The 24,374-nt window shown below is 55.5% G+C and overlaps 1 protein-coding gene across 1 annotated transcript; it reads right to left on the minus strand.

The window, feature by feature from the left end:
- Positions 1 to 87: 87 nt before the first annotated feature.
- On the minus strand, positions 88 to 17,139 carry MYBBP1A (MYB binding protein 1a). Its single transcript, XM_038759589.1, has 27 exons — positions 16,941 to 17,139; positions 14,374 to 14,469; positions 12,611 to 12,694; positions 12,241 to 12,315; positions 11,963 to 12,070; positions 11,426 to 11,616; positions 10,703 to 10,870; positions 10,470 to 10,587; positions 10,092 to 10,381; positions 9,895 to 10,002; positions 9,520 to 9,645; positions 8,666 to 8,872; positions 8,323 to 8,431; positions 6,628 to 6,724; positions 6,225 to 6,379; positions 5,986 to 6,069; positions 5,522 to 5,665; positions 5,256 to 5,420; positions 3,538 to 3,695; positions 3,243 to 3,377; positions 2,984 to 3,092; positions 2,556 to 2,687; positions 2,387 to 2,455; positions 1,985 to 2,098; positions 1,688 to 1,789; positions 1,453 to 1,577; positions 88 to 835 (listed from the first exon to the last, which is right to left on the minus strand). Exons 1-27 carry the CDS (start codon positions 17,100 to 17,102, stop codon positions 340 to 342), a joined length of 3,927 nt encoding a protein of 1,308 aa, XP_038615517.1. The 5' UTR covers positions 17,103 to 17,139; the 3' UTR covers positions 88 to 339.
- Between the last annotated feature and the right edge of the window lie 7,235 nt (positions 17,140 to 24,374).

The following is a 24,374-nucleotide window of genomic DNA, read 5'->3' on the forward strand; positions in this document are numbered from 1 at the left end:
CTTGTATCCACCCCAGTGCTTAATACACAGCCTGGCACATAGAAAGCACTTAACAAACACTTTATTATTATTATCAACTAATGGTGCTTTAACAGGCCTTTCCCAAGCAGCGACAACCAGGAACACCCAAGGGGCAAGAAACAGGCCACCGTGTCCTCCTGTCCCCTGCCTTGTCCCTACGGGCCCCTTGGGCTGCTGCAGAGACAGCAGGGAATCCACACACGCAGGCTCTGAGGACAGCATCGCAGTGACTTTATTAACATTTTGGTGCAAAACCAAAAATAGACCTTTCCCTTACAAAGAAACCCCGTTTCCCCCGGCCCCCGCCGGCCGGGCGGCTCACTGCCCAGCCCCCTGCTGCTGTTCGGCTGGCCGCCGCCGCTTCTTCTTGGCCGGGGGCCCTGGGCTCACGCTGGCCCGGGTGACCTTCCCGGGGGGCCCCGGCTCAGCCGTGCCTCCTTCCGCCTGGGCCTGCTCTTTCTGCCGCTTCCCTCGCTGGGCCTGGGGCTGCGTGCTGGCCGGGGGTCCGTCCGGGCTAGGGGCCACACCGTTCTGCAGTGGCTTCTTCTTCTTCTGCCGCCGCTTCTTCTTCTTCTTCTTCTCGCTGGGGGCGGGGGGCTCCTCTCCCGCCGCCTCATCGCAGCCAGGCCCCTTGGCCTCAGCCCCAGGGGCCCCCAGAGTCCCGGCCCCCTGGGCTTCGGCCCCCTGGGCCGCCTTCTTGCGGTTCTTGCGTTTCTTGGTCTCTGGCAGGAAGCCTTTCTTCCTCTGCTTGGCACTGCCGGCGGCGGCGGGGGGATCCTTGGCCGGGGCAGGGAACTTCTCCTTCTTGGGCCGCCTGAGGACAGGTCGCAGGGGGTCAGGGCCACCCCTCCCCGGGCACTGCCACTCCGGGCTGGGTCACGGGGGCAGGAGCGGGACTGGGCGCTGAGCAACCCGGCGTGGGGTCGGAAGTCCCGGCCCGGCCGCCCCTCGCTCGGCCCACTCCTTCCCTTCCAGCTGGACGGCCGGTTCTGCGGGCCAGTGTGTCCGGCTGACAAAGGCCCCGTTCACCCTGAGCATCTGCCCCCCGGGGACTGGCGCCTCGGAGAGCCGTCGGCCAGGCCCCGGACTCGCTGAGAAACCACCCGGCCACCCCGAGATAGCAACGATGATGATCGTGGTTATTCGCTAAGCGCTTACTATGTGCCAGGCACTGAACTGAGCGCTGGGGTGGATACAAGCAAATCACGTTGGACGCTGTCTGGGTCCCATGTAGGGCTCACACTCTCAATCCCCATTTTACAGATGAGGGAACTAAGGCCCAGAGAAGTCAAGTCCTTTGCCCGAGGTCACCGGGCAGGCAAGTGGCGGATCGAGGATTCGAAGCCAGGTCCTTCGGACTCCCGGGCCCACGCTCTAGCCGCTAGGCCATGCCCAAGTCTCCCCATGCCCCCATCCCCCTGGCATACGTACTGCACTCCCAGGAGCTTCATGGCCTGCCAGAAGAGGTCATGGAGGCGGATGGAGTTGCCCAAACTTCCGCTCTCCTGAAGGGCCCGCAGGGCCACCAGGGTCTCCTCCAGGCTGATGGTTGATGCCTGTCAATGGGCGCGGATCAGGGCCGGATGGGGGCCGGCCGGGGCAGGGGGTGGGGCTGGGCATGGGGGCTGTTGCGGGAGGGGGCCTGGGCCAAGTACCCTTTCCGTACCTCCCTTTTCACTGCCTTAATGAGGAAGCTGATCAGCTCCAGGCGGTTGATCTCCTTCTGCTGGTCGGCTTTCACCTTCAACTCACTGTCCTTCTTCAGGCTCTGCGGGGTCAAGGATCCGATCCCGTGGCCGTTGCCCACCTGGTGCCCTCTCCCATTCGCCCCCGGGGCCAAAGAGCCCACCCCCGGGGGGAAAGCCGAAGCTCGGAGGATTAGGGATTTACCCAAAGGGGTTCCCACCTCTCCACCCTGGCTCAGCGGCTCGGCTGGGGTCCCTGGGTCGCCACCCCCGGTTACCTGGGTGACTTGGCTGATGCCTTCCCGCAGCAGCTCCTCCCACTCCGCGTTGGTCAGCGACAGCCTGAGTTCGTGGCTCTGCAGGGCCTTGCGGAGCAGCACGCAGGCCTGGCCCTAGATCGAGGAGGGGGCCGCACCTCAGGTCAGGGTTCCCCAACCCCCCCATCTGCAGTCTCGGGAAGCCCCCGGAACCCACCTCTGCACCCCTCAACTTGGAAGACTATGGCCCGCAGGAAACGGCTGCTCTGCGAACAGCCTTCCAGGTAACATCCGTGCTCACCGGCCCAGATGCTTCTGCTTCTACCCAGCCCGCCCCTGCCCCTTGGAAGGCAACATCCCTCCCCCCACACTCCATCCTTTCGTCTCCCAGCAGACCGTGACCCGGGCCTGCCCACTCCTCACTTGTTGGTGTTGCCGGGCTCCGTCCGTGATGGACGAGGTCACCATGGGCAGCAGCTGCTTGCACACAAGCTGTGGGAACGCGGCACCAGGGCCGGGGGAGTGGGTCAGAATCTCCCCCCACACACACACAGGCCCACCCTCCCCCTGCCCCCGCCGTGTAGACACTCACCGGGTGGCGGCCAAACAGGTCAGCAAACATGGGCATGGTGAGAGGGCTGTTGCGCTTGCTCAGGAAGCCGGTCAGCGCCATGCCGTACAGCTCGGTCACTTTGGGCAGGTCCAGACAGCTCGTGCTCAGAGCCTAGGGCGATGCGAGGGGCAGGGTCCAGAGAGGAAAATATAGCCCCCTCCCCGAGACCCCCGAAGTGCCGAGGCCGGGCCAAACTTTGCTCACTGCTGGGGGAGCATCATAGAGGGCAAGGGGGCCCACCTGCCTCCGGCGGCCGGTACAAAGTTTCTTGGGACAGACAGGGCTGCAGGATGGGTGGGACCAGAGAGAGATCAGGGGCACCCCTAAAGTGCTTGGATGCCGGGTTGGGTCTTTAGGAGTCCACAGAGGGGCAGGGGGCAAAGGTCTCTGGCCTCAGCGACGCTCACCTCCTCCACCTGGGCGTCTTTCTTAGCTTTCTTGGTCTTGGCCCGGGTCGGAATGGGGGCTGGGGCACTGACGTTGCCCTTGAGGACGCGCAGCAGGTACAGGGAGGCACTGGGTAGGGGGAAAGGAGAGGGCCACGGCCGCTCTGAGACGTGCCGGGAGAGCGGCCCCCCCGAAACACGCAGGCTGGGAGGACGGGCACGCCGCCCCGCCGGCTCGGACGCCCCGTGCCCGTCGCCCACTCGATGGCAGGGGACCTACTTGAAGCAGCAGAGAGCGACGGAAGAGTCGGACTGCCGGCACGCTCGCTCTACCAGCCGCTGCAGCAACGCATGCAGCTCTTCGTGCCGGCCGCCCAAGCTGTGGCAGTACTGCTTGGCCCTGCACAGCTGGTTCCTGCAGGTAAATACCACCCCAGCGTCGGCCCCTCGCCCGCTGCCCCCCACATTCTGGGCTAAGTGCCGGGAGGGTGGTCCCAAGGTGGGGGCGACAGGGGCAGGCAGTCGGGAACGTCCATCACCCCCCCCACCCACCGCCGGCCCGGTCGGCCGCTCACGTGAAGATGGAGGCCGTCTTGCGCAGGAACTCCTGCTCCTGCTTGCCCGCGTCCGAGTTCATGCTGCGCTCGATCACGGTGAGCAGCGGCTCGATCAGCTCCAGCACCAGGGGGTTGTCGGCCTGCTTAGCCAGGACCATCTCCACCAGGTCCAGAACCTAGGGGCGAGCCCCCCGGCCCCGCCGTCAGCGGACCCGCCAATGCTCCCCTGCCCCCTGCCCAGAACCTGGGAATCATGATGATGGCATTTATTAAGCGCTTACTATGTGCAACGCACTGTTCTAAGTGCTGGGGAGGTTACAAGGTGATCAGGTTGTCCCACGGGGGGCTCACAATCTTAATCCCCATTTTACAGATGAGGCCCAGAGAAGTTAAGTGACTTGCCAAAGTCACACAGCTGACAAGCGGCGGAGTTGGGATTTGAACCCACGATCTCAGACTCCAAAGCCCGGGCTCCTTCCACCGAGCCACGCTGTCTCTCACCGTGGCCTAATGAAAAGAGCACGGGCCTAGGAGTCGGAGGACCCAGGTTCTAATCCTGCCTCTGCCACTTGCCTGCTGTGTGATCTTGGGCAAACCACTTCTCCGAGGACTCGGGTTTCCCAATGGGGGTTAAATGCTACTTCCTCCTACTTAGACTGTGAGCTCCACGTAATAATAATAATAATAATAATGGCATTTATTAAGCGCTTACTATGTGCAAAGCACTGTTCTCAGCGCTGGGGAGGTTACAAGGTGATCAGGTGGTCCCACAGGAGGCTCACAGTCTTAATCCCCATTTTACAGTTGAGGGAACTGAGGCCCAGAGAAGTGAAGTGACTTGCCCAAAGTCACACAGCTGACAATTGGCAGAGCCGGGATTTGAACCCATGACCTCTAACTCCAAAGCCCATGCTCTTCCCTACTGAGCCATGCTGCTTCTCAACCCCATTAACTCGCTCTACCCCAGCACCAAGAACAGTGCTTGATGCCTAGTAAGTGCTTAAGTGCAGTAATCAATAATAATAACCTTGCCTCTACCCGTCCCCTGCCGCCTGTGGGACCCCCGGCAAAGCCGCCGCTCCTCCTCCGAGCCCCTATTTCCTCCGAGACCCCCGCCTTGACTCCGCTGATCGGGTGTGGTTGGCTTCCGGAGCCCCCACTCTGGCCCCTTCTGGGAATTCATTCATTCATTCAATCGGATTTATTGAGCGCTTACTGTGCGCAGAGCACTGTACTAAGCGTTTGGGACGTACAAGTCGGTAATATATAGAGACGGCCCCTACCCAACAACGGGCTCACAGTCTAGAAGGGGGAGACAGACGACAAGACAAAACATGTGGACTGGTGTCAAGTCATCAGGACAGACGGGATTAAAGCTAAATGTGTATTATTAACAAAATAAATAGAAAAGTAAATATTTGAGGCCTGTCCCCCTGGGTGGTGCTGACCCGTTGGCTATTGTCATCATCATCATCAATCGTATTTATTGAGCGCTTACTATGTGCAGAGCACTGTACTAAGCCCTTGGGAAGTACAAATTGGCATCATATAGAGACAGTCCCTACCCAACAGTGGGCTCACAGTCTAAAAGGGGGAGACAGAGAACAAAACCAAATATACTAACAAAATAAAATAAATTAAATGTTGTCCTGAACGTCGCTCGCCCCCCCCCTCCCCACAAGCAGCCGGTGGCCAGAGGGACCACCCCAACCCCGGTCCACCCTCCCCCCAGGCACCTTCATCTTGAATTCCCTCCGCAGGTTCTTCTCCTTCCGGATCTTGTCCTTCTCATTCTTCTTGGCCTGGGCCCGCAGCTTCTGCTCGGCGAAGAGGCTGGAGAGGTTCTCGTCCAGGGCCATCATGGCCTGGTCACTGAGCTCCTCGTCACTGCTGTCCCCATCCTGGGCGGACAGAGCGTCGGCCGTCAGCCCCGGGGATCCCCGCACCCCCTCGCCCACCACCACCACCGGACGGGGCGGACCCGGCCCGCGCCGACACCAACCAGCGTCTTCCCAGCGTGTAACACGTTCATCAGCTGCTTCCGGAAGTTCTCGTCCACCTCGGCATCCCGGACCTCGTCCTCGCTCTCCGTGTCCGCGTCCGAGTTGTCGTCGGCGGATGACTGGGACCCCGCCTCGTCCCGGTCCTGTCCGTGGCAGCAGGCAGCATCAGCACCCACGCCAGGCCTGGCCCTTGAGGAGCCGGGCCCCCACTCCCGCCAGGGCCGGATGGGAGTGAAACCAGTGGGAACTCGCCTAGGCCTGGAAGTTGTCTTGGAGGAGGGAGCACCCTCCACCCCCTTAGGACACGAGTGTCCCGCAGGAAGGACAAGCGATACCCCGGTGGGGCCCGCGTCAACTGGGTCCCGACCCCCCAAGGAGCTTCCGAAGGACGGGATGGGGATGCTTCCTAAGGTTGGGTCAAGGGTTAGAGGTCAGTGCCGCCTCCCGCTCCCCTGGTCGGTACCCGCTTGGCCACGGCTGCCTTCTTGCTTCTCTCCTCCGTGACCACCACAGGGCCTTCCTCGCCGTCCTGGCTGGGGTCGAGGACCTGGAGCAGGGGAGGGGAAGAGGGGGGTGAGTTTCGAACGGGAGCACGGGCGTCCCGGGAAGTAGCCGACGCGAGCAACTGGCCCGTTTTTTAAGAGGAGGGATCTGCGCCCTGCTCGCCCGCCGGGTTGCCCCGCGGCAGCGGCCGTGACTTACGTCCAGGATGAGCTGCAAGGCCGGGCGGGACAGGTGAGGGCAGATGCGGGCGAAGACGCTGCGGATGGCCTGACGCATCAGGCGGCTGGGCTGGGCCAGCAGCGACAGCAGGATCTCCACCATCACTTCCACCCAGCCGGGCTCTGCCGCTGCGCCTACCACGGTCGTGGACGGTCAGGGGCCGGAGGGGGCACCGGGGCCAAATCACCCCCAACGCTCTTCTCCCACCGCCATACAGGGGGACGAGGTGACCGCCAGGAAAGGACCCATCCTATCCGAACCCACGCTGCCCAGCACGGCACCGAGCATGGCTCTCTGCACACTCCAGGCATCCAGCACAGCGCCCTGCACCCGGTAAGCGCCCAGTACGGCACCCCACGACTCCCACCGTGTGGGAACTCACGTTTGGTGCCCGCCCGGGTCTTTTTGAACTTCTTGTCCATGGCGTTCTCAATGCAACCGTGAAGGTCACCCAGCAAATTGACGCACTCCAGGGGATTCTGCGGGCCGAGACAGAGAATCACTGACGGTCCCCCCACCAGCCGCTGCCCACCCCGACGGCCTCCTACCCACACAACAGCTTCCCCCAAGGGCTCCCCACCAGCTAGGGGGGCCCTACCGACATCAGGCTCACTCCCTGGGGCAAGAGAGGAGCCGTACGGGTGAGTCAATACACGCCTGAAAACCCAGCCCCGCCGTCCACAAGCTGCCAGAGCAATAGCTGGGACTGTGTGCGGGGCAGCTTATCCCCTGAGATGCTTGCTCACCCCGCTCAAAGCCCGTGAGCCCTGGCTGGCCAGGGACTCTATCCGATATGAGCCTCCCATCTACACCCTGGAGCTCAGCACAGCCCGGGCATAAAGTAAGCGCATCACACCACAATGATAACAGCAAAGAATAGTTCCCAGGCAGCCTGGCAACCTAGTCCACAGCTGGGCCAGACGGACAGTAGGACACCCAGGGTGTGGCATCTCCTATCAATCAATTGTATTTATTGAGTGTTTACTGTGTGCACAGCCCTGAACTAAGCACTTGGGACACGCAATACAACAGAGCCCCCAGACTGAGCCCCCTTTTTCCTCTCCTCCTCTCCAACCCCCCCACCCTACCTCCTTCCCCTCCCCACAGCACTTGAATATGTTTGTACAGATTTATTACTCTTGTACATATCTACTATTCTATTTATTTTGTTAATGATGTGCATTTAGTTTAATTCTGTTTGTTCTGATGACTTGACTCATGTCCACATGTTTTTTTTGTCTGTCTGTCTCCCCTTCTAGACTGTGAGCCTGTTGCTGGGTGGGGACCGTCTCTATCTGTTGCCAACTTGTACTTCCCGAGTGCTTAGTACAGTGCTCTGCATACAGTAAGTGCTCAATAAATATGATTGAATGAATCGTATTTATTACTCTATTTATTTTACTTGTACATATCTATTCTATTTATTTTACTTTATTAGTATGTTTGGTTTTGTTCTCTGTCTCCCCCTTTAAGACTGTGAGCCAACTGTTGGGTAGGGACTCTCTCTGTTGCCAACTTGTACTTCCCAAGCACTTAGTACAGTGCTCTGCACACAGTAAGCGCTCAATAAATACGATTGATTGATTGAATGAATGAACAGAATTGGTAGACAAGTTCTCTGTCCAAAATGAGCTTACAATCTAGAGGGGGAGACAGGCATTAATATAAACAAGTAAGAGCCAATCCCATCTCTCTTGGACGAGCTATGTGTCTGCCCCACCAGGAGGCAAGGGGCCAGACCCGATGGCCCCTGAGGTCACCCCAGCTCCTCTTCTGCCCCCCAGCCTGGCTGCTTTTGTTTTTTTTATGGTATATGTTAAGCGCTCGCTATGTGCCAGGCACTGTACTAAGTGCTGGGATAAATACAAGCTAATCAGGTTGGACACAGTCCCTGTCCCAGATGGGGCTCAGTCTCAATCCCCATTACGCAGAGGCACAGAGACGGTCGGTGATTTTGCCTCTGGTGACATAGCAGAGAACCGGAGGAGCCATTATTAGTCCTTCTGACCCCCGGGCCCTACCCATTGGGCCATGCTACCTCAAGTCCCTCGGCCTTCTGTTGCCCTCGCCCTCATACCTTGAACAGGTGGATGCCCACGAGGAGCAGCAGCAGCTGGAAGGCGGAGCTCTCCGCCTTCCACGCCTCATCGCCTTTCTTCTGCAGCTCTCCCACCGACTTCAGCATCCTGCCGGGACATGACACTGAGGAGCCTCAAGGCAGCCGCTCACGCCCGGGACCGAGAATCCAGTCTCCCCGCGACCTCCCGGGCATGGATTATCCTCCCTGTGGCTTCTCCGTGCTGGTGAGCTCTGGCCGGCAACGAGCCTGCTCCCCTACCCTAGCCGTAACTCTCCGGCTTCCGCCCGGGAGACCCATGGTGCGGCCCCCCTCTCCGTTTCCGTCTCCCACGCCGTCTCACCGGTCCCAGGCCGCTTTCTGGTCCTCAGTGAAGGGCCTCACCGCCTTCACGTTCTTCCCGTGGGAGAGCAGGAGGTCGGCAAACTGCACGAGGCAGTGGATCCAGAGGCGACCATCCAAGGTGACCCCCTGCACGTGCTTCTCTCGCAGGCACAAAGCCTCAGCCGAGCTCCCCATCACCAGCAGGCTGTTGAGGTTCTGCAGCAGGCTGCGGAGGGGCAGGAGGGGCAGGAGGCTCAGCCAGACCGGACCCGGTTCCCCACATCTCCCGCCTTCCACCTGCTCCCCTCGCCCCATCCCAGCACAACAGAACATGACAGGTAAAAGGCTCTGGAGCCCCCCAGCCCCCCTGGAGCTGTCTCCAAGAAGGTGACTCGGAGTCTGGGAGGCACCATGAGCTAGTTGTCCTCCTGGACCCTGGCCCTCATGGTTAGGGATGGACTCTCCCCCAGTGACCCAGCATGAGTCTCCCCACCTCCATCCCTGACTCTCCACCAGTGACCCATCACGGACCACCCCACACCCGACTCTTGCCTCTCCGTCCCTGACTCTCACCCAGTGACCCAGCATGGACCATCTGACACCCCTGACTCTCCCCCCTCCATCCCTGGCTCTTCCGCCCCGTGACCCAGCTGAGACCATCCCACACCCTGACTCTCCCCTCTCCACCCTTGACTCCCCAAGGACCCGACATGAATACTTGTCCCCGGGTCAATCCAAATTCTCACAGAACCAGCGGCATCACTTTAAGGACGACGCTTTGGGAAGAGCTACCGAGCCCAACCCCAGAGGCCCCCTGCAGACACCAAGCCCCCCTCTCGCCCATCTCCCCTCCATCACGGACCACCCTTTCACCTGAAGAAGGAGCTGGCGGTGACCTCCCGGGTCTCGTCGTCCAGCGGGACGGACGGCTGCCGCTGTGTCTCGGGGATGTCTGCGGTGGGCTTCGTCGTCTCAAAGAAGGCATGGAAGAAGCAGAACCTGGGAGGAGGCCGAGAAATGAACGCGGGGGTCCCGGTGCCCCACTTAGACAAGCTTTGCAGTTAAGGCAAGGGGACCCACCAGCCCGGTGAGCCACATTTTTGAAGCCCTCTGCCTTAACCACCCCAACACGCCTACACTCTACACCCCCGTCGGGTGGGTAAACCAGAGAAATGGGCCTACGGAGGCTCAGTGAATCCTCCCGCAGCACACTGGGGCGGGCGCAGGGGTCGGGCCCAACCGCCCCACCTGGCAATGCCCATCACGTCGGCCTCCTCCATCAGCTGCGGGTACTCGACCAGGCTGACCAGCCGCGGGATGAGCCACTTCCTCAGCCGGAAGACGCTGTTCTGCATCCTGTTGCGTGATGACGAGGGGGACCTCAGGTCAGAACTGGCACCGGGCCGCCCCCTGCCCCCGCCAGCCCCTGCCCCCGCCCAACTCACGACGGCTCGTTCTCCTGGTTCTTCTTCTGCCGGTCGGTGGTGAAGTCCAGGCAGCTGTCCAGGTCGGGGCTGAGGAACATGTCCTGCAGCCAGGCCACGTAGCGGCGGAGGGTTTCCGGCCGCAGGTGCCGGACCACCCTCCAGAAGCTGGGCACCACCGGGTAGCCCCGGTTGGTCAGCATGGAGAAGCCGGTCAGCACGGCCAGCTGCCGGTCCGGGTCGGCGCAGCCCTCCAGAAAGGCGCCCACGTAGGCCTCCATCTCCGGGGCGAACTTGAAGCGGTCCGGGAGCTGAGGTGACGGACGACGGCGCCCTGTCAGTCCTCGCCCGACACCTTGGAGACCCCGCCCCACCTGCCCGGGGGCCACAGCCGCCTACCTGAGCGGAGACCACGTGGTCGCCGTAGTGCTGGAGGACGGGACTGCGGAGGACCAGGCGCAGCTGGGCCAGGGACAGCAGGGGCAGGGAGCTGCCCAGCAGGCGATAGCACATGTAGCTGTGGGGAGACGGAGGTGGGGCGTTGGCACAGCCGTGGGGACCTCTGGGTGTCGAGCCCCTGCTCCGCCCATATGGGGACACCATGGAATCGACGGGGGGAAAGGGAAGCCCACCTGCTGGGTCCGGTCTCATCCTGGAGAAGGCCGTTCTCCACCACTTCCCTCCAGAAGAGCTCGAACGCCTGCTCCTGCAGTGACACCCGCAGCAGGTCCAGCCCCATGGCAGGGATAGTCTTCTCCTTCCTCACCGACTTGGCCGCCATCTTCAACAGCTCCAGCAGCCTGAAAGGTGGGAAATTGGGGAGAGGGGGACTCAGCTGGGCACACCAATGGCCCGGCCACGTTCTGTCTGCGGCCGACCCCCGGCCGGAAACGCTGGATGGACCCGGAGAGGTTGGAACAGGCCCACGGAGGAGCATCCATGCGGGGTCACTGGGGGAGAGTCTGGGTGGAGAGGGGAGAGTCAGGGGTGTCGGATGGTTTGTGCTGGGTCACTGGGGGAGAGTCAGGGATGCAGAGGGGCGAGTCAGAGGTGTAGAATGGTCTGCGCTGGGTCACTGGGGGAGGGCCGGAACGATCAAGGTTGTGGGATGGTAGATCCTGATCCACGGGGGCAGGTGTCCAGCGTCCCGATACCCGTCAGAGGCGGTCCTGGCCGGCCCGAAGGGTGGAAGGCGCATCACCCGGGGGCCGGGGGGTCAGCAGCAAACGGCCTTGGCCGTTCGCAGCCTCTCAGTCCCCTTTGCTCTGAACCCCCTATCAGAAGTTTGGGCCCCGCTGACCCTGTCCTTCTCCCACCCTCCCGAGCCCCTCTCGGCCCCGCCCCCCCGGCCACACCTGGGGATGTTTTCCTTGGTGAAGATGTGGGTCGAGCCCAACAGCTTCTTGAGCTTCTTGGGCCGCAGGACGCCGGGGAAGCGCTGCAGGCCGACCAGCAGGAGATGCAGCTGCTCGGGGGAGCTCAGGGCCGACGTCAGGTCCGTTTGTAGGACGTCCAGCAGGACGCTCTCAAACACCGCCTCCGGAACCTGCCCGCGACACCGCCGGAGAGATGCATGGCCGTGAGCTCCATCTCCTCCTCCTGCCCCTGCCCCACCACCCCCTTATCCCTGGGGAGGGGAGCAGCCCCAGGACCGGTGCTGATGCCCCCCCAAATTCCCGGCATCCATGGTGGGGAGACCGAGGCTCAATGACTGGCCCAGAGTCACACAGGCAAAGTAAAAGATTCAAACCCAGACCCATGCTGAAGGGGAATGGGCATCCCCAACCTCCCATCCTGGGACCAGAGCAACAGGGCTCACACAAGAATTAGGCCGCGGGCAAAAGGAGAAACCGGGCTTCGGGGCAACAGGGGGGTGGTCCCCCCCACCTCACCTCGGACAGGAGGTCGACCAGTGCCTTCCTGGGTTGGTCCTGCAGGTGTCTGCGGTGTTGGTCCAGACTCTGCAGGAGCTGGACGCAGGCCACCAGCGCCTTGTGGTCCTAGAGGAAGAGTGGACGTGAAGCTTCCCTTGGTCCCGGACGGACCCCTCCCCACCCCTGGGGGCCGGGGCAGCCCCCAGACCCACGTGGGGGAGTGCTGAGGGATAATTCATCACTGGGGGCTGCCCTCTCCCCCGCCAAGGACCACCCCCCCGGGTCGGGGCACTTACCTTCATCAGCCGCCCCGACTGGATCAGCGCCAGGACCCCGAAGAAGTTGCCGAAAGCAGCGCTCCGTAGCGGCTTCTGGAAAGCCGACGAAAGGCAAACGGGTTTAGAGCCGTCAGCCGGACCCCGGGATCCCCAGAAAGCAAGCCCCGATCCATCCTCCTCCACCACACTGGGCAGCTCCTCTGGGCAAGTGGGGGAGGAGCAGGGCGAGGAGGGGGCCTCGGCCGGGCTCCTCATCTTTGCCCTCTGGTAGGCCCAGGCCTGGGCACGAGGGGCGAAGGGACCGGAGGTGTTTCCGTTACCTCGTCCCTCACCTCTGACTCAGGATCCCCTCCCCAGACCCCACCGTGTCCTCCCCGAAGAGACCGACCTTCTTCACTCTACTGAGGTCATGCTGCTCTCGGATCTGGTCCAAGACACTGGTCAGCGGGATCTCCTCAAAGCACTGCAGCACCTGCGGGACAGACATCAGCTGGAGGTCAGTGCCCAGTCCCGGGTGGCCCCCACACATTTTCTTCCGGTGACCCAGGGCCACTGGGGAGGGATGGGAGACCACACTCAAGTCCCTTAAACTCTTCAGGCCTCAGTTTCCTCTTTTGTAAAATGCAGAGAAACCACCCACCTCCCCAGCTCTCACTGTTATGTTGGGAGAAGGCAACAGTGCCAGAGAAGCAGCGTGGCCTAGTGGAAAGAGCACAGGCCCAGGAGTCAGAGATCTGAGTTCCAGTTCCCGGCTCTGCCAACTGTTTGTTGTGTGCCCTCTATGCCTCAGTTTCCTCAACTGTAAAATGGGGTTTTCGATACCTGTTCCCCCTTCTACTTAGACTGTGAGCTCCAGGCGGGACAGGGATTGTGTCCGACCTAATTAACTTGTTCATACCCCAGCGCTTAGAACAGTGTCTGACGCAGAGTAAGCGCTTAACAAATACCATAAAAGAAAGAGAAAAGCTCCCAAGGGATGAGCAGGCTGCCTCCTGGACGGGAGTTTTTCTTGACCCTGGCTGAGGAGACCCAGCCGCGGAAGTTTCCCCCTCTGGCACCGCTCTAAGGCCGGTGGGAACGAGACCCTTTCCCGCAGCTACAGCTCGGCTTCAGGGCAGAAAAGCTGGTATGTTGTGGCCAAGTCCTGCCTCTCCCCAAACCCGAGGGGCTGAGATGCTCCTGACTTCCTTGCTCTGCCAGGAAAAATCCTGCCATGCCTCCCGGGGGGGCAACTACCTCCAGGCGGAGGTGGGCTTCGGCCCAATCCTAGGGGAACTGTGAAGATGGAGGGAAGGGCAAGGCTGGAGGAGTTTGGGCAGACAAGCACTCCTGCTGGGTCACTGCGGGGAAGAGTCAGGGACAGAGAGGGGAGAGTCGGGGTGCTGGATGGCCCATCCTAACTGTAACGGGGGGTGTCCAAAAGGGCAACTACCTCCCAGTTCCTCCCTGCAAAGAACTACGGGAACCAACTATAACGTCCTGGGGCACAGGGACCCCAATTACCCACTGTACTGTAGTCTTCCAAGCACTTAGTACAGCGCTCTGTACAAAGTAAGCACTTAATAAACAGCACCGGTTGATGGGGTTTGGGGGGGGGGGGGGGCTTTTGGTTGATGGGGTACTACTACTGATGTCCCTGCCTCCCACCATTTCCAGCAACATACTGTAATGACTAGGGCACATGCCTAAGAGTCAGAAGGTCATGTGTTCTAATTCCACACTTGTCTGCTGTGACCTTGGCAAGTCACTTCACTATGCCTGTTATCTCAACTGTAAAACGGGGATTGAGATTGTGAGCCCTACAGAGGACAGGGACTGTGTCCAACTCGATTTGCTTGTATCCACCCCAGCACTTAGTCCAGTGCCTGGTACATAGTAAGTATTTAAGAAATGCAATAATAGTAATAATAACTTAGACCAATTGGATTAGAAGCTGGGCTAAACCCACTGCCCTCTGCGGTCCCGGACCCACCCCCCCCCCCCCAATGCCTGGGTCACTACTCTGACAGCCCAGTGCCCACCCCTAACCCTCCAAGGAGCCAGAATCACAACCCAGTGCTCTCGGGCCCTGTCCCCTCCCTCCTGGCCACCTCCCACTGTTTGTTGGCCCCCAGCTGGGGACGTCCATCACAGGGTCCCGCCGGCACTCACCTGTCCAAGTGCCAGGCTGAAGCCGGGCCGGGAGGACTCCCGGGTAGCCGCCAGCCCACTGATCAGCCGCTTCAGGGCATACTTCAGGTCGTCGCTCTGAAAAAAGGGGAAGGGGGGGGCTTTGACAGGGGGCTCGGACCTCCAGAATCCCTCCGGCCCCCCGCAACATCCCTCCCCGCTCAAACCCGTCTGAGGCCCTGGTGTGGCCCGGGGCAGGGGTCTCCAAGAGGAGCAGCGATGGAGAATGACTCTGGGGGTCTTGGGCCCCCTAGTATTCCCCCAGCCGGGCGGGTTCTCTCCAAGATTAGAACTCACGTCCTCTGCCTCCCGAGCCCATGCTCTTTCCATTAAGCCACGTTGCTTCTCATTATTAAGTGTTTAGTAGAACGCTCTGCACGCAGTAGGCGCTCAATTAATATTACTGAAATACGACTGAATGAATCGAGTGCTTCCTGTGTGCAGAACATTGTACTAAACGCTTAGGAGATGACAAATCAATAATAATAATGGCATTTATTAAGCGCTTACTATGTGCAAAGCACCGTTCTAAGCGCTGGGGAGGATACAAGGTGATCAGGTTGTCCCACATGGGGCTCACAGTCTTAATCCCCATTTTACAGATGGGGTAACTGAGGCACAGAGAAGTTAAGTGACCTGCCCAAGTCACACAGCTGACAACTGGTGGAGCCGGGATTTGAACCCATGACCTCTGACTCCAAAGCCCGGGCTCTTTCCACTGAGCCATGCTGCTTCTCCTAGTAACAATAGTAACCTCAGAGCCCCTGGGGTTGCCACCGGGTCCCATAGGCCCAAAAGCAGCATGACGTAGTGGCCAGAGTGGGAGTCAGAAGGTCATGGGTTCTAATTCCGGCTCTGCCACTTGTCTGCTGTGTGGCCTTGGGCAAGACACTTCTCTGGGCCTCATTTTCCTCATCTGGAAATTGGGGATGGTGTCTGGAAATCCCCACGTGGGGCAGGGATTGTGTCCAACACGACTGGCTTGGATCCACATGGCTCAGTGGAAAGAGCATGGGCTTTGGCGTCAGAGGTTGTGGGTTCGAATCCCAGCTCCGCCACATGTCTGCTGTGTGACTTTGGGCAAGTAACTTCACTTCTCTGTGCCTCAGTTACCTCATCTGTAAAATGGGGGTGAAGACTGTGAGCCCCACGTGGGACAACCTGATGACCTTGTATCTATCCCAGCGCTTAGAACAGTGCTTGGCACATAGTAAGCGCTTAACAAATGCCATCATTATTATCCACGCTGGCGTTTAGTATAGTGGGGGGTTGGGCGGGGGGGGGAGGAGGAGGAGGAGGGTCCCACCTAGAGAAGTAGTGTGGCTTAGTGGAAAGAGCATGGGTTTGGGAATCAGAGGTCGTGGGTTCTAATCCCGGCTCCGCCACTTGTCCCCTGTATGACTTTAGGCAAGACACTTCACTTCTCTGGGCCTCAGTTCCCTCATCGGGAAAATGGGGACGAAGACTGTGAGCCCCACGTGGGGCCACGTGATGACCTTGTACCTCCCCCGGTGCTTAGAACAGTGCTTAGCACCTCGTAAACGCTTCCCAAATAGCATAATGACTATGATGCCGCGTGGCTCAATAGAAAGAGCCCGGGCTTGGGAGTCGGAGGTCGTGGGTTCTAATCCCGACTCCGCCATTTGTCAGCCGGGTGACTTTGGGCAATTCTCTGGGCCTCGGCTACCTCTCCGGTAAGATGGGGATGAAGACTGTGAGCCCCACGTGGGGCAACCTGATTACCTTGTAATAACAATAATGATAATGACGGCATTTGTTAAGCGCTTACTATGGGCCAAGCACTGTTCTTAGCGCTCGGGAGGATTCAGGGTGATCAGATTATCCCACGTGGGGCTCACAGTCTTCATCCCCATTTTACAGATGAGGGAACCGAGGCCCAAAGAAGTCACCCAGCCAATTGAAGGGGCCGGGTTTCGAATCCACGACCTCGGGCTCCCGAGCCCGGCATTTTTCCGCAAAGCCACGCTGCTTTTTGTACCTATCCCGGCGGTTAGGACGGCGCTTGGCACATTAACTTCTCTGTGCCTCAGTGACCTCATCTGCAAAATGGGGGTGAAGCCTGTGGGCCCCCTGTGGGACAAGCTGATCCCCTTGTTACCTCCCCAGCGCTTAGAACGGTGCTTTGCACATAGTAGTGCTTTCCTCTCCCCCTCGTCCCCCTCTCCATCCTCCCTATCTTACCTCCTTCCCTACAGCACCTGTATATATGTTTGTACATATTTTTTACTCTATTTATTTATTTTACTTGTACATATCTATTCTATTTATTTTATTCTGTTAGTATGTTGGGTTTTGTTCTCTGTCTCCCTCTTTTAGACCGTGAGCCCACTGCTGGGTAGGGACTGTCTCTATATGTTGCCAATTTGTACTTCCCAAGCGCTTAGTCCAGTGCTCTGCACACAGTAAGCGCTCGATAAATACGATTGATGATGATAGTAGGCGCTTAATAAATGCCATCATTATTATAGTAGGCGCCTGGGGGATACCACCGTTATTGTTATTTTGAAGATGCTGCTGCTGCTGCTTACCCTCCGGCCTTCCCGTAGGTACTGGAGCAGGCCTTCGGTGGCCCTTAGACGCAGGTCCTGGCGGGGGCTGGCCAAATCCCAGAAGAAATCCAGGAACTGCCGGCTGTGCTGGGGGTCCCGGGGGTCTCGGGGGTCGCCCTTCGGGCCGATCTCCTCTGCCATGCCGACGCGCGCACGTGGGCCACCGAGCCACCGGCCTAGCGGGCCACCAACCCTTCCGGGGCACGGCCGGGCGCAGGCGCAGGCCCGGGCCCGGGAGGAGGGGCGGGGGGCGGGACACACGGAGGGAGGGACGGGCAGCTCCAGAGAGGCTTTAAAGGCCTCCACGTGGGGGTAGGCCAAGGTAGAGCCAGCCCACTACGGGTGCAGGCCCTTCTTCTGCCCACCTAGTCTGTGCAAAGCGCCGTTTAGCGAGCCCTCTGGGGGGGCAAAACCTTCTTCAGGCCATCCAGTGGGTGCAGAGCACGGTATAGCCAGCCCACTGGGGGTGCAAAGCCTTCGTCTGCCCACCTAGTCTGTGCAAAGCGCCATTTAGCGAGCCCACTGGGGGTGCAGACCCTTCCTCTGCCCACCTAGTCTGTGCAAAGCACCGTTTAGCAAGCCCTCTGTGGGGGCAAAACCTTCTTCAGGCCATCCAGTGGGTGCAGAGCGTGGTATAGCCAGCCCACTGCGGGTGCAAAGCCTTCGTCTGCCCACCCAGTCTGTGCAGAGCGCCGTTTAGCGAGCCCACTGGGGGTGCAAAGCCTTCTTCAGGTTATCCAGTGGGTGCAGAGTACAGTATAGCAAGCCCACTGGGGGTGCAAAGCCTTCGTCTGCCCACCTAGTCTGTGCAAAGCGCCGTTTAGCGAGCCCACTGGGGGTGCAGACCCTTCTTCTGCCCACCTAGTCTGTGCAAAGTGCCGTTTAGCAAGCCCACTGGGGGTGCAAAGCCTTTTTCAGGTCATCCAGTGGGTGCAGAGTGCAGTATAGCGAGCCCATTGCGGGTGCAGGCCCTTCGCTGCCCACCTATTCTGTGCAAAGCGCCGTTTAGCAAGCCCTCTGTGGGGGCAAAACCTTCTTCAGGCCATCCAGTGGGTGCAGAGCACGGTATAGCCAGCCCACTGGGGGTGCAAAGCCTTCGTCCGCCCACCTAGTCTGTGCAAAGCGCCGTTTAGCAAGCCCACTGGGGGTGCAAAGCCTTCTTCAGGTTATCCAGTGGGTGCAGAGTGCGGTATAGCGAGCCCATTGGGGGTGCAGACCCTTCTTCTGCCCACCTAGTCTGTGCAAAGTGCCGTTTAGCCAGCCCACTGGGGGTGCAGACCCTTCTTCAGCCCACCTAGTGTGTGCAAAGTGCAGTTTAGCGAGCCCTCTGTGGGGGCAAAACCTTCTTCAGGCCATCCAGTGGGTGCAGAGTGCAGTATAGCAAGCCCACTGGGGGTGCAGACCCTTCTTCTGCCCACCTAGTCTGTGCAAAGCGCCGTTTAGCAAGCCCTCTGTGGGGGCAAAACCTTCTTCAGGCCATCCGGTGGGTGCAGAGCATGGCATAGCGAGCCCACTGGGGGTACAGACCCTTCTTCTGCCCACCTAATCTGTGCAAAGCGCTGTTTAGCGAGCCCATTGGGGGTGCAAAGCCTTCTTCAGGTCATCCGGTGGGTGCAGAGTGCAGTATAGCGAGCACACTGGGGGTGCAGACCCTTCTTCTGCCCACCTAGTCTGTGCAAAGCACCGTTTAGCAAGCCCACTGGGGGTGCAAAGCCTTCTTCGGATCACCCTACTTGTCGATAACAGTATTTCTATTCATTTATATTAGTTATTTGTATATATCTATAATTCTGTTTATTTATATTTATGCTGTTGATGCCTGTTTACTTGTTTTGATGCCTGTCTCTCACCTTCTAGATTGTGAGCCCATCGTGGGCAGGGATTGTCTCTACTTGTTGCTGAATTGTACTTTCCCAGGCACTTAATACAGTGCTCTGCCCACGGTAAGGGTTCCATTAATAAGATTCTTTGTTGACTCTTGATTCTTTGGTTTGTAGTTTGTTCCGTACGCTTAACACACTTCGATACCCACCCCAGCCCCACAGCACTTATGTGTGGGGTACTATTTCCCCCATCTGTAATTTATTTTAATGCAGTCTCCTCCTTTAGACTGTAAGCTCCTTGTGGGCAGGGATCAGGTGTTCCAGCGCTATTGTATTGAATTTTTCCCAAGTGCTTAGTACAGTGCTCTGCCCACAGTAAGCGCTCAATAAATACCACTGATTGATTGATACAGGGTGCCTGTTGGGCCCCAGACATTGACTATGTCTACATATCTATAATATTTATTTTATTTTGTTAGTATGTTTGGTTCTGTTCTCTGTCTCCCCCTTTTAGACTGTGAGCCCACTGTTGGGTAGGGACTATCTCTATGTGTTGCCAACTTGTACTTCCCAAGCGCTTAGTACAGTGCTCTGCCCACAGTAAGCGCTCAATAAATACCACTGATTGATTGATACAGGGTGCCTTTTGGGCCCCAGACATTGACTATGTCTACATATCTATTCTATTTATTTTATTTTGTTAGTATGTTTGGTTCTGTTCTCTGTCTCCCCCTTTTAGGCTGTGAGCCCACTGTTAGGTAGGGACTATCTCTATGTGTTGCCAACTTGTACTTCCCAAGCGCTTAGTACAGTGCTCTGCACACAGTAAGCGCTCAATAAATACGATTGATGATGATGATGATGATGACTAAGCACTGAGGAGATCGGGGAAAGGAACGGAAGACACAGTCCTCTCAAGAAGTTTTTTTAATGTTATTTGTTAAGCGCTTACTATCATCATCATCATCAATCGTATTTATTGAGCGCTTACTATGTGCAGAGCACTGTACTAAGCACTTGGGAAGTACAAATTGGCAACATATAGAGACAGTCCCTACCCAACAGTGGGCTCACAGTCTAAAAGGGGGAGACAGAGAACAAAACCAAACATACTAACAAAATAAAATAAATAGGATAGATATGTACAAGTAAAATAAATACATAAATAAATAAATAAATAGAGTAATAAATATGTACAAACATGTATACATATATACGGAACATATATACATATATACTATGTGCCACACCCTGTTCTAAGCACTGGGATATATAGAAGCTAATCAGGTTTGACACAGTCCCTGTCCCACAAGGGGCTCACAGTCTTAATCCCCATTTTACAGATGAGGGAACTGAGGTACAGAGAAGTGAAGTGACTTGTCCGAAGTCCAAGTCAGAAGGCAGATTCTTTTAGCTCCCAGGCCTGCGCTCTAATCACTAAAGCCACACTGCTTCTCTAATTACAAATTAGTGAGAAAGACAAACACATAAAAATTGTTGGGAAATGCATCTATCAATCCGCGGGGCAAATCAACTTTTCTTCTGTTTCTTACCACCCCCAGCCCGGGCCTGGGGCGAGCCTTGCCCGGATTGAGGTGGAGAGAGCCCAGCTCTGGGAATCGGGACACCTGAGTTCTAGTCCCATCTCGGCATGCCGGGGCCGGACCATCAACAGGGAAGATTTCTGAGAAGCAGCGTGGCTCAGTGGAAAGAGCCCGGGCTTTGGAGTCAGAGATCATAGGTTCGAATCCCGGCTCCGCCACATGTCTGCTGTGTGACCTTGGGTAAGTCACTTAACTTCTCTGAGCCCCAGTTACCTCATCTGTAAAATGGGGATTAAGACTGTGAGCCCCACATGGGACAACCTCATTACCTTGTTTCCCCTCCCCAGCGCTTAGAACAGTGCTTTGCACATAGTAAGCGCTTAACAAATGCCATCATTATTATTATTATTATTCTGATGAAAGGAGCACCGTGGGTATCCAGCAAGTCCGGTGAACCCTCCCTGGGTCTCTAGTTGTTGGTGTGTGCGGCGAATCACTCAACTTCTCCATGCCTCAGTTACCTCATCTGTAAATTGGGGATTCAGCACCTGTTTTCGTTTGTTTGATTTTTAATGGTATTTGTTAAGCCCTTACTATGTGCCTGGCACAGAGACTAAGCCCTCTTTTCCTTTTCTTCCATTCCCTTCTGCGTCACCCTGACTTGTTCCCTTTAATTCATCCCCACAGTGCTTAGAACAGTGCTTGACACAGTGCTTTGCATATAGTAAGCACTTAATAAATGCCATTATTATTATTATTATTATCCCCACTTCCCAGCCCCAAAGCACTTAAGTATATAACTAATTTTATTTATATTAATGCCGTCTCCTCCTCTAGACTGTAAGCTCTCTGTAGGTAAGGAATGTGTCTGTTACATTGTACTCTCATTCATTCATTCAATCGTATTTATGGAGCACTTACTGTGTGCAGAGCACTGTACTAAGTGCTTGCTTGTAAGTCCAAGTTGGCAACATATAGAGACAGTCCTTACCCAACAGTGGGCTCACAGTCTAGAAGGGGGAGAGAGAGAACAAAACAAAACATATTCACAACATAAAATAAATAGAATAAATATGTACAAAATAAATAAATAAATAAATATCAATCAATTGTATTTATTGAGCACTTTCTGTGTGCAGAGCACTGTACTAAGTGCTTGGGAAGTACAAGTTGGCAACATATAGAGACAGTCCCTACCCAACAGTGGGCTCACAGTCTAGAAGGGGGAGACAGAGAACAAAACAAAACTTATTCACAAAATAAAATAAATAGAATAAATATGTACAAATAAAATAAATAAATAAATAAATATCAATCAATTGTATTTATTGAGCGCTTTCTGTGTGCAGAGCACTGTACTAAGTGCTTGGGAAGTACAAGTTGGCAACATATAGAGACAGTCCCTACCCAACAGTGGGCTCACAGTTTAGAAGGGGGAGACAGAGAACAAAACAAAGCATATTCACAAAATAAAATAAATAGAATAAATATGTACAAATAAAATAAATAAATAAATATCAATCAACTGTATTTATTGAGCGCTTACTGTGTGCAGAGCACTGTACTAAGCGCTTGGGAAGTCCAAGTTGGCAACATATAGAGACAGTCCCTACCCAACAGTGGGCTCACAGTCTAGAAGGGGGAGACAGACAACAAAACAAAACATATTCACAAAATAAAATAACTAGAATATGTACAAATAAAATAAATAGAGTAATAAATACATACAAACATATATACATATATACAGGTGCTGTTGGGAGGGGAAGGAGGGGGCTCAGTCTGGGAAGGCCTCCTAAGTGCTTAGTACAGTGCTCTGCACACAGTAAGCGCTCAGTAAATACTATTGACTGGCTGACTGGTAGGTACCGTTTTGAGCCCAGGGGTAGATAGAAACTAATCAAGTGCTTCCCAAGCGCTTAGTACAGTGCTCTGTACACAGTGAGTGCTCAATAAATACTATTGAATGAATGAATTTACTATTCTATTTATTTTCTTAATGATGTGCATCTAGCCTTACTGTACATATCTATTCTATTTATTTTATTTTGTTAGTATGTTTGGTTTTGTTCTCTGTCTCCCCCTTTTAGACTGTGAGCCCACTGTTGGGTAGGGACTGTCTCTATATGTTGCCAACTTGGACTTCCCCAGCGCTTAGTACAGTGCTCTGCACACAGTAAGCGCTCAATAAATACTATTGACTAGCTGACTGGTAGGTACTGTTTTGAGCCCAGGGGTAGATAGAAGCTAATCAAGTGCTTCCCAAGCACTTAGTACAGTGCTCTGTACACAGTAAGTGCTCAATAAATACGATTGAATGAAAGAATTTACTATTCTATTTATTTTCTTAATGATGTGCATCCAGCTTTACTGTACATATCTATTCTATTTGTTTTATTTTGTTAGTATGTTTGGTTTTGTTCTCTGTCTCCCCCTTTTAGACTGTGAGCCCACTGTTGGGTAGGGACCGTCTCTATATGTTGCCAACTTGTACTTCCCAAGTGCTTAGTACAGTGCTCTGCACACAGTAAGTGCTCAATAAATACGATTGATTGATTGATTAATCAGGTTGGGCGCAGTCCATGTCCCACACGGGACTCACCGGCTTAATCCCCGTTTCACAGATGCTGAGGCACAGAGAAGTGAAGTGACTTGCCCAGGGTCAGGCAGCAGATGAGTGGTGGAGCCAGGATTAGAACCCAGGTCCTTCTGTCTCCCAGGCCCGGGCTCTCACCATTAGACTTCACTGTTCTCCTTTCAAGGCCCTACTGAGAGCTCACCTCCTCCAGGAGGCCTTCCCAGACTGAGCCCCTTCCTTCCTCTCCCCCTCGTCCCCCTCTCCATCCCCCCATCCTACCTCCTTCCCTTCCCCACAGCACCTGTATACATGTATAGATGTTTGTACATATTTATTACTCTATTTATTTATTTATTTATTTTACTTGTACATATCCTATTTATTTTATTTTGTTAGTATGTTTGGTTTTGTTCTCCGTCTCCCCCTTTTAGACTGTGAGCCCACTGGTGGGTAGGGACCGTCTCTATATGTTGCCAACTTGTACTTCCCAAGCGTTTAGTCCAGTGCTCTGCACACAGTAAGCGCTCAATAAATACGATTGATTGATTGATTGATTGATTGATTGATTGATTCCCCTTAGACCGTGAGCCCTATGTGGTAAGGAGCCGTGTCTGACCTGGCTGCATTACATTTACCCCAGAGTCCCCCTCTCCATCTCCCCCACCTTACCTCCTTCCCTTCCCCAGGGCACCTGTATATATGTATATATGTTTGTACATATTTATTACTCTATTTATTGATTTATTTTATTTTACTTGTACATATCCATTCTATTCTATATCTATTACTGTTATTATTATTATTATTTATTTTATTTTGTTAATATGTTTGGTTTTTCTTCCCTTCCCCACAGCACCTGTATATATGTATAGATATTTGTACATATTTATTACTCTATTTATTTATTTATTTATCTTACTTGTACATATCTATTCTATTTATTTTATTTTGTTAATATGTTTGGTTTTGTTCTCTATCTCCCCCTTCTAGACTGTGAGCCCACTGTTGGGTAGGGACCGTCTCTATATGTTGCCAACTTGTACTTCCCAAGCGCTTACTACAGTGCTCTGCACACAGTAAGTGCTCAATAAATACGATTGATTGATTGATTGATTTTGTTCTCTGTCTCCCCCTTCTAGACTGTGAGCCCACTGTTGGGTAGGTACCGTCTCTATATGTTGCCAACTTGTGCTTCCCAAGCGCTTAGTACAATGCTTTGCACACAGTAAGCACTCAATAAATACGATTGATATAATAATAATAATGATGGCATTTATTAAGCACTTACTATGTGCCAAGCACTGTTCTAAGCACTGGGGAGGTTACAAGGTGACCAGGTTGTCCCAAGGTAATAATAATAATAATAATAATAATAATAATAATAATAATGGTATTTGTTAAGCACTTACTAGGTGCCAAGCACTGTTCTAAACTCTGGGGGGATACAAGGTGAACAGGTTGTCCCACT

The sequence above is a fragment of the Tachyglossus aculeatus genome, chromosome 17 (genome assembly GCF_015852505.1).
Source record: "Tachyglossus aculeatus isolate mTacAcu1 chromosome 17, mTacAcu1.pri, whole genome shotgun sequence".
In the NCBI taxonomy this organism is placed as follows: domain Eukaryota; kingdom Metazoa; phylum Chordata; class Mammalia; order Monotremata; family Tachyglossidae; genus Tachyglossus; species Tachyglossus aculeatus.

Bases quoted from the DNA above. Each gene is read 5' to 3' on its own strand.
- MYBBP1A (XM_038759589.1), bottom strand. From the start codon at position 17,102: ATGGCAGAGGAGATCGGCCCGAAGGGCGACCCCCGAGACCCCCGGGAC. The intron at 9,646-9,894 runs GTGGGGCGGTTG...GCCTCCTCCCAG, and splicing joins GACGTGATGGGCATTGCCAG to GTTCTGCTTCTTCCATGCCT. The intron at 5,421-5,521 runs GTTGGTGTCGGC...CTGTCCGCCCAG, and splicing joins TACACGCTGGGAAGACGCTG to GATGGGGACAGCAGTGACGA.